The sequence below is a fragment of the Bombina bombina genome, chromosome 1, assembly GCF_027579735.1.
Source record: "Bombina bombina isolate aBomBom1 chromosome 1, aBomBom1.pri, whole genome shotgun sequence".
Classification (NCBI taxonomy): domain Eukaryota; kingdom Metazoa; phylum Chordata; class Amphibia; order Anura; family Bombinatoridae; genus Bombina; species Bombina bombina.
The window spans coordinates 1,388,642,936-1,388,653,016 of NC_069499.1; the positions used below are offsets into that span (position 1 = coordinate 1,388,642,936).

Genomic DNA, 10,081 nt, shown 5'->3' on the forward strand with positions numbered 1-10,081 from the left:
TGGCTTGAACGATCTTCATCCCAGCGGCTCCATCTTCAACCATCGAGGGACCGGCATCTTCTTCATCCCTGCGGAGGAGAAGCGGTCCATGCGTGGAGGCAGAGGTCCATCTTCATCCAGACTGCTCCATCTTCATCCATCGAGGGACCGACATCTTCTTCATCCCTGCGGAGGAGAAGCGGTCGATGCGCGGAGGTGTAGGTCCAGCTTCATCCAGGCAGCTCCATCTTCATCCATCGAGGGACCGGCATCTTTTTCATCCCTGCAGATGCGGAAGTCCAGGCGGAGGTTCATCGATCCGAAGTGGAGGTCCTCTTCATGCGACCGTCCACCGCACACTGAGGATTCAAATGCAAAGTACCCCTTTTATACTGAGGGTACCATTGCATTCCTATTGGCTGAAAATTCTAAATCAGCCAATAGGAATGAGAGCTGCTTAAATCCTATTGGCTGATTTGAACAGCCAAAATAGAAATGCACATGTCTATGGGAATGCTTCACCGCTATCTAACCTTTTTTTCATGTGGATTGTTTATAGAGCTTGGACATCTAAAGTTGCTCAGCTATATTTTGGTTCCCATTTAATAGTCCCTGAGACAGTAAGGCACTGCATCAGTACCATGCAAAATGCGTCAGATTGTAACGTATCACTTGCTAAGTCCACTTTGCTTTTAAGAAAACTCAATAAAGTTTGTGATTTTTTTACCCTTACTGTGGATCTTTGTCTTTTGTTCCCCATTGAATGGTTGTCAGGTGTTCTAATATGTGAGGTGTATCCCTAATAAAAGATGCAAGCCACATGGCTCGGGGTTTTAAGAAATAATCAATATATCCTGATAGTCAAACCTTAAAAGAACTAACACCTGCTACTATCTATCTCCCTGGAGGCTCTTATGTATTATTATTTGTTGGGGGGATGATAAACACTAGCTAGTTTAGGATTGAAAAGATATGTAAATCAATTTAAATTAATCTTCTTTTAATGTATTCCTTAGCTCCCATTATTGAGTCTTTGTATTCTTTTAAAAATATATTAGTAGGATCTCTTTTCATGGGGACATATGTTTCTTTTCTTCTAACAACAAATACGCCTCCTCCAGATTTGATCTACTTTATGAATACACTGTGGTCTTAAAGGGCCACTAAATCCAAAATCTTTCTTTCATGATTCAGATAGAACATACAAATTTAAACAACATTACAATTTACTTCTATTATTTATTTTGCTTCATTTTTTAGATATCCTTATTTGAAGAAAAAGCAGTGCACATGGGTGAGCCAATCACATGAGGCTTCTATGTGCAGCAACCAATCAGCAGCTACTGAGCATATCTAGATATGCTTTTCAGCAAAGAATATCAAGAGAATAACACAAATTAGATAATAGAAGTAAATTAGAAAGATATTTAAAAATGCATTCTCTTTCTAAATCATGAAAGAAAAAATGTGGGTGGCATGTCCCTTTAATTACATTTCCAATTCACATGATACTGAGGTGGAGGAGCCATTTGGCTTGCAGACCACTATGTAATAGCTTGCATAGACAAACAGCTTATCCCAAGGAAACAAGAATTTGCCCCTTCCTAAAATATACTATCATATAGGCAGAGAAGACATAATTCAATCCCAGATGTCACAGAGTAATCAAGCACCAGGAGCAATTGGTACTAATGGTCAGAAAGTTAGACACTGCACGGTGATTCTCTCTATTCTCAGTTGTGGCTGGCCATCACTGTGTGCCCGGGTCTGGATGGGTAACACAAGGGGAAGCCTATATTATACAACAACCATAGTACAGCAGACTTCTGAGGGAGCTTAGGCGGTCCATAGTTAAACCAACTTTGACCCAACAGAAGGGGCAGCAGCAGGCCAGATAATCCCCAAAAATATGGAGCTTCAGTGAGTGTTGGCAAACCATATAATTGATGTTGGCAGGTATAGTTTTAGACCCTAGCCTAAAAGTTAAACATCAAGGGTGTAGGTGGCACTAGTGGCAGTCATCAACTAATATTACCTATTCTTGCTTTTATTAATCATTTCCCCTTCACACTCCATGTTCTAGGTAGATCATGGGACATCTTAGCAAATTTAAGACTACCAGCACCTTTGAGGATTAGTTGTGCTATAATAATGGGTTTAGTTTCTATAGCCATACCTCCCAAAATGTTAAAATGAAAACAGGGGGCAGAGCATAATTGAGTTGGACCTGGGTAGTCAAAGGAATGGGGCTGAGCAGCACAGGGCAAAGTCTATAATGAGAGCAGTGTTTACACAATCTGGGTAAGGTATGGGTGTTTCAGAGCAGGGTTTGGGTTTTCCTAGGTATATGTTTATGAGAAACAGAAGAGAGACAGTTTACCAAACATTACCACCAGGTGTCCAAATTGTGATATCCAGCAGAATCTGGGTTTATTGGGACCTCTGCTACAGCACCTAAGGTGCTAATGTCCATAAACAGATGACCAAGGAAAAACTAAATAACAATAGATGGGCCTTGAAATGAACCCACTCTAAAATTATACCTCCATCCTACCCACTTTGCCTGCCAGTAATACAGAATATATAATTGGTGTATTTCCTTAGCTTCTTATAACATAAATAGAGCAGTGATATGTACGCTCCCCTTGGCTTAGAGCAACTCAAACAGAGACAGCCAGATAGAAACAAAGATCACTGCAACCCAACCCTAGACCTTACATCGACAACACCAAATAAGAGTCAGAACTGGTTTCATTATTTTATCATATTTTATAAGTTGTGTGTTGATTATCACGTGTCAGCCATGTTTCCTTTCTTTTTGTTTTAATTATCTTTAGTTTTCACTTTTTTTTTTCTTTCTTATGTTTCTCTATTAATATATTTCCTTTTTATATATGTAAGCTATTTTGTAAATGTTCTGTGGTTCCTTACTAGGATTTACCAGTGAAACAAATAAAGGGGACTTTCAGTCATGAAGTATAAAATGCTAAAAGTTCCTTTATTTGTCTGCAATGGTCGCCACGCTGAGCGCCTCAGGCTGCCCACAGCAGAACGCTATTTTGCAGTGAGGTGATCTTATCCAATAGCGTGCTAGCTATCTGGCATGGCACCAGCTGGCCCGCACGGCTTTTGGCTAATAGGTGGAAACGTCACCTCATTGAAAAAAAACGTTCTGCTGTGGGTGGCCTTAGGCGCTCGGCGTGGTGAACGCTGCAGACAATTAAAGTAACCTTCAGCATGAAGTATTTTATACTTCATGAATGAAAGTCCCCTATATTTGTTGCACTGGTAAATCCTTGGGTAATGTTTCATGAAGCAACAAGGTATTTACTGTAACAAAGAGATTATTTAGGGAAACCTGTGTTAATATAATCAGCAGGCTCCTTTGGATAGAGACAGTTACACAATTGCACATATAAGGATGAGATGATTACAGCAAACAACGTTTCTCTTCTGTTAAATTAATAACGTTTAGCAAGTGTTGCTAATTTACAATTTACTTTGAACCAAATAGTATTGAATTTACAGATTGCTGAATGAACAAATAACACATGTGAAGAGAATATATTGAAATACAATCTAATTACAAATAGATATTTTTTTGGTTTGAACAGCAAGTTTCTATTGCTTTTTATTTAAAGGGACACTGTACCCAAATTTTTTCTTTTGTGATTCAGATAGAGCATGCAATTTGAAGCAACTTTCTAATGTACTCCTATTATAAAATTTTCTTCATTCTCTTGGTATGTTTATTTGAAAAGCAAGAATTTAAGTTTAGATGCCGGCCCATTTTTGGTGAACAACCTGGGTTGTCCTTGCTGATTGGGCAGCACCAATAAACAATTGCTGTCCATGGTTCTGAACCACAAATTTGCTGGCTCCTCAGCCTAGATGCCTTCTTTTTCAAATAAAGATATCAAGAGAACGAAGAAAAATTGATAATAGAAGTAAATTAGAAAGTTGCTTAAAATTGCATGCGCTATCTGAATCATAAAAGAAAAAATTTGGGTACAGTGTCCCTTTAAAGAGACACGGTTATGTTTTGACTTGCAGATATTTCAATACAAACTTAGTTAAATCAGCTACACTCATGGCAATACAAATAGTGGGAGTTGTAGTTTTTCTATGATTTAGATAGAGCGTACAATTTTAAGCAACTTTCTAATTTACTCCTATTGTCAATTTTTCTTTGTTCTCTTGGTATCTTTATTTCAAAAGCAGGAAGCTTAGCAGTGGGCCCATTTTTGGTTCAGCACCTGGGTAGTGCTTGCTGATTGGTAGCTAAATGTAGCCATATTCCTGCATTCAATACAGATTGCTGTAAGCGGAATATATGAAAAAATAAATACATTTTTTTTTCCAATTATTTTTATTCAGAGACAGGAAATGGTTACAGTACATATAAAATACAGTTGTTTCCCCCATAGGTCATAATAGGAGTGATTCACAGATCACCAACAACACGTAATCAGTATTAGATGAAAGATACATAAACCCCATGTACAAACTATATCAACACAGAATATCTTTAATACCCTCTTCATGATACCAATATCATTCTACAAGAAGGAATCTATGTAACCAACCATAGGCATGGGCATATTATATGGCGTTTTAATCGGGGGGGGGGGGGTGGAAGAGCCAGTGTGTCTCCATTTTTAATAACATCAAACTAAACAAAATTAAATAAAATAACAAACCAAAGAGAGCAGCAACAACAAATTCAAAGTGTGTTTCTCATTTCTGTTATTAAGTGATTTATTAAGGCAGGGATTCGAAAGGCTATGCTCCCAACAATGCATGTAGGTTACCTTGAGTTATTGTGGTCTTAAAGGGACACTGAACCCAAATTTTTTTCTTTTGCGATTCAGATAGAGCATGACATTTTAAGCCACTTTCTAATTTACTCCTATTTTCAAATTTTATTCATTCTCTTGGTATCTTTATTTGAAATGCAAGAATGTAAGGTGTTAGATGTTGAGTCCATTTCTGTATCATAGAATTGAAGCACTTGCGTACAGTGAATTATTACATCAAAATAACTTATCAAACAGAAACCATATATGGCCCCACCCTATGCTCCTGCTAAAGAAATGAATATAACCAGGGTTCTCTGTAGCTACCACACAGTGAGTAAATGAGTCACACAACAGCATTCAGGAACTCAGGTAGACAAAGTAGTGCTGATTCAGAGGGCAACATAGCCACTATAACGTTACCCATCTGAATAATACATTGTTATCCGACTTATAAAGGTAGAGAAGATAAGATATGAGAACATAAAAAAGAGAAGATATTATAACAGCCAACAGGGCTATACAATTAAGAAATGTAAGGTGTCCATTTATTTCCTAATGAAATTGTAGAGTTGTATGGACTGAACAAGCAGCTGGGAATTACTAGCAAAATCCTCAAAGTAGGAGGTGGATTAAGTCATAATGAAGCCCCTATAAAAATATCAGTTATTAAACAGGTAAAGGAGAATCTCCAAATGAAACATAAACAAAGATATTAAAGGACCAGTCAACACAGTAGATTTGCATAATCAACAAATGCAAGATAACAAGACAATGCAATAGCACTTAGTCTGAACTTCAAATGAGTAGTAGATTTTTTTTCTGACAATTTTAAAAGTTATGTCTACATCCACTCACCCTGTACCATGTGACAGCCATCAGCCAATCACAAATGCATACACGTACCACGTGACAGCAATCAGCCATTCACAAATGCATACACACTTATTATTGCACATGCTCAGTAGGAGCTGGTGACTCAAAAAATTTAAATATAAAAAGACTGCACATTTTGTTAATGGAAGTAAATTAGAAAGTTGTTTAAAATGGCATGCTCTATCTGAATAATTAAAGTTTAATTTTGATTGAGTGTTCCTTTAAGGTAAAATGGGCAATCATATCAAATAGTGTAGTAGATGTATACTAAGCAGCTAATTTTGCCTGTGATAATTTTGACCTGAGGTAATAAAGCGGCAATCCGCTTATGTCATAAGTAAGAGATTACAGTTCAACCAACACCTGTAGCTGAACGTGCCTGCACCGGCCGACATATGTAATGCTACTGTACTTTGAACTGGCTTGCAGTGAGTCAGATCTGTTCCAACCTTTAAGTCCGAGTGAACTGTTAGACGGCACGAGAACCGTGGATTGATGCAAGTCCTGCAGCATGATCCCCTTGCTTCCTCTCATGCATTCCTTTGGGTCAGCACTTTCCAAAATTAATTGCATGCGTCTTATATACTTGCTGTGCCATAACTCAGACAGGTAGATAGTTTCCGTACCATTTCCCCTTCACTGACAGAAATTGAGTAGCGGGAAAACGGAAACAGATAAAGAAGCGGAGACTAATTTCTTTCTTTTTTTTTTTTTTTAGCAGTTATGCAGCATTTATTGGCAATAAAAATTAACTGATTGCCCCAATCATAATGCCATCATTACTGGTTACAAAAATATATTACATGGCATCTCAGTCATCTAGTGGAATCCTGGTGCTCATGTCACCATCATTATACTGTATAAAAAATTGCTGCTAAAATATTCCAATAAAATCCAAAATACACATTTTTTTCTCTTTAAAAACAATTGTGACAATTAAAAACAAAACAAAAAAAAAACACAAAACAACAACAATCTGCTGCTCTGATGCCTTAGCGGGACAGGTATGGCAGTAAAATATATAACTTAAGAACAGTTTCCCGCAGGCGTGCAAAGACAGGAAGGGATGGAAGGGGTTCCGAGTTCGAATCCAGTGGTATCGGGGAAGAATCAGTAGTGTAGTGGCACTTGGCTCCAAACCCAAAATGTCAGCAGGTAACTCATTCTGCTGCTCCATTACTAAGTCTGCTTCCTATGGAGATCTGTCGAGAGTTCCTTTCGCCAAAGCTTGTTCTGGACCCTTCCAGTGTGCTCTGAATTTCCTTCAAGACCTTCTCATCATTCAGCAGCGCATGTTCCATCACTGCACCCCGGGACCTGAGTACATCAGAGTCCCCATCACTTCTGCTGGATTTCCTGGATCTGTCAGTCTTGCGGTCTGTGCTAGACCCTCGCTGAGGTCTCCCATTTCTGTAGGGTTCTGAAGGGTCTACTCTGCAACAAGGCGCAACTAACAAGCACGTTGATAGAGAGAAACGCACCATTTCAGAGGGAGAAATCAGATAGAACCCTTGCCCTTGCTTTGTGAAGACGCAGGAAGCAATGCCACTAACTTCCTCCTTCCGAATGCATTTGTACTGTACCTGTGGCTTTAGCTGTGGCAAAGACACCACCTGGATATCTCCAAGGTTGGAGAGCACTGCAAGATGGTTCTCTGTGTGTTCATCTGATTGGCAGCTGCTGAATGTGCACGCAGCCGCTTTGCGTACCCTGCATCCCTCAGTGGCAGTCAGCTTTAGCTTAAGTTTACTGCTTACTTTGGGTAGCGTGAAGACCTTGAACTGTTCCTCAGAAATGACCAAAAGTTGGTGGCTGTTCTGCATATCTGGGCTTTTGGAAAGATCATGAGCTGCTTCCAAAGGCTCCGGTAAGGGGATATTATGACCATCAGAATCAGGATCCCTACCACAGGTGCCCTGTGCATCAGCTGGATTTCCTTAGCTTGTGCTGCTGTTACTGCCTCCTCCATACGACGTTCTGTTGGAGGCACTCGGAGAGAGAAGGCATAGACTGTGCCAACATTGGTGCCAGCCCATAGAGAAGGACAGTGCCGTGAGCTGTCCCTCAGAAAGGTGTCAGCAAAGTACAGTGTGCGCACAAATCCCGTGAAGGAATCTTCTGCAGACCGAGCCTCAATCCTTCGTTGTATTGGTGCCAGCTCCATGTCCTGCAGAGCTTCCTGCTCAAATTGAGCATTGGCTTCCTGCACCTTGCTGTCAACTCCTGTCCTACGTTGTTTATTGTCCTGACTCCTCCTTATGCGTCGGAATGACTGGCGTAGGGATTTCTTCAATGATTTGACTCTGGACAAAGGACCTTCTAGAGCCAACTGGTCACTAGCATGCAGCGTGCACTTGACCATCACCTGGCGCTTCTGTTGGTAATCATAGACGCCAAAACCATGGCTGGTACCAAAAGCCAGCAGCCTCCACTCAGAGTGCAGCGCTAGCGAGGTGACCACAGCAGGTGGCTGACACTGCACAAGGGAAAAGGGCTGGAACCCTGATGGAAAATGAATGGGGTCCTGGCGGGCACGGAGCATCTCATGACCTTTCCATCTGTAGCCTTCCTGTTCTTGCAGGAGATCAACTACAGTCTGATCTACCACCTGTTCTGCAGCTTCATCATTCAGCTCTAGAACAAGAACCTGCCCTGCAGTGCCAGCCACGGAGAGGTAGCCACTGTATTTGCACAGATAAATCTTTTGTATGCCCAGTCTAGGATCATCGCTGTATGGGTCAAACAAGCCAACTTTACGCAATGGAGGCCACTCTTCCTCTCCATGTGGGTTGAGGTTATCATTGTGGTCAGAGTCTGTCTGAAAGACTCCAACTGTGCTCATCTTGTACATCAGCTGCAGGCAAACCCCTGAGGCATCCCAGAAGCGCACGGTCCCATCCTCGTGCCCAGTAAGAAGTAGGTCCCTTTGTGGGGGAGAAGATGCCATATTCACACCGCCATCAACTGGCAAAGGCATACTGGAATATTGTGTATTCTGCTTCCTGCCTGCGCCGATTATCCTCTCCCACAACTTCAGGGGAATGGCAGAAATGTGGTAAGAGCAGGTGATGGCGGAGCAGTGGAGGGACACCAGGTATGGGCACTGAATCACTGGCCAGCCAGGCGTCTGCAAATCGATTGCTACCAGCTCTTCTTCTGCTAGCACCAGCAGGGCACGTGGGTCATCATATTCTGCAGAGGGATCAGCACTGGAGATGACAACATGATCAATTATTCTAGAGGTGAAATCAAATGCAGTCTGCTGGCTGCCATGGACAACAGAGATGCTGTGCCGGTCCCCATAACTGGCCATGGGCATCCCTCCTTGGAATACAATATATGGCGACCCCCTACGCACTGAGTGCCAGCTGATTTTTGTGATTGCTTTGCAGCGGAAGGGACCATAAGGTACTTTGCTCTCCACAGGAGACTCCTGCAACTGGTCACCAGATACTGACCACTTGCTGTACCCACCATCATTGTGGCAACTGATTATTTGTTCCCCATCCCGACACCAAAACACATTTTCCAGTTGCTGGTTACCAAGAAAGTGTTGAACACTCCGCCCTACAGACACATCCCATACAACCATCATGCCTAAGCTGTAGCCAATCAGAAGCTGGTCCGGGTTCCTGGGGTGCTCCTGCAGAGCTTCTACCGATTCAAATGCTTGTCTGTTTGTGTAACTATCTGGCAGCCCTTTCATAGCTCTCTCATGTGCAATAGTTTTCTCCTCTAGCACTTGCAGAGATGGCAATGCCAAGGTGAACACACTACCGCCCTCTGTACCAAGGTACAGTTTCTCACCAGAAGAGTGCGCCAGTAGCACTTTAATCTGGGTTACACTGGGGGACGCCCCAGGAGGCACACACAGCATGAATTTCTTCTCTTCTCTTAGTTCACAGTTTCCATCTTGCGGTCTGAAGGACCACAAGTGGAGACTGTTGTCATCGAGCAGAGTCACTAGCTGGCACTGGTTGGGGATGAAAACTATCTTAATCACAGAGTTGCTCTCATCATGAAGACCGATAAACTCCACCCCAGGGGAGCCATATATTTTGATGGCTCCTGAGCGGATACCAATAGCCATGAGCCGGAGAGTCTTGCTGAATCCCAATGCGCTAGGCTGGTTAGGAAAGCCATGCTCAACAGTCTTATTAAACTGGAACAAATCCCGTTTTATTCTCTCCCTCACCGAATCGTGACCGGAACGCAGGAAACGTTTCATCTCTGTCCTGTCCTGCGTCCGGTATCCCCGGCTCTGAGTCCCACAGGAGGAGCCGGGGCCGCAACTGTTTCCTGGTTCGCGGAGACTAATTTCTCATTAATGTAATTGTGGTCAGATGCAAGTTGTGTAGTAGCTGATGTTGTTGCAAAAGCTTCCATATTGCGCTGTCTTACCACCTCCCTTATTTCCACGTGTAGAGCTT

General features: G+C 41.9%; 1 protein-coding gene across 1 annotated transcript; it reads right to left on the minus strand.

Moving 5' to 3' along the window:
* Positions 1-6,344: 6,344 nt before the first annotated feature.
* On the minus strand, positions 6,345-9,880 carry LOC128651537 (LLGL scribble cell polarity complex component 2-like). Its single transcript, XM_053704566.1, is given in 2 exon segments — positions 6,345-7,542; positions 7,545-9,880. Coding segments are annotated over 2 exon segments (3,066 nt in total). The 5' UTR covers position 9,880; the 3' UTR covers positions 6,345-6,811.
* Positions 9,881-10,081: the final 201 nt, after the last annotated feature.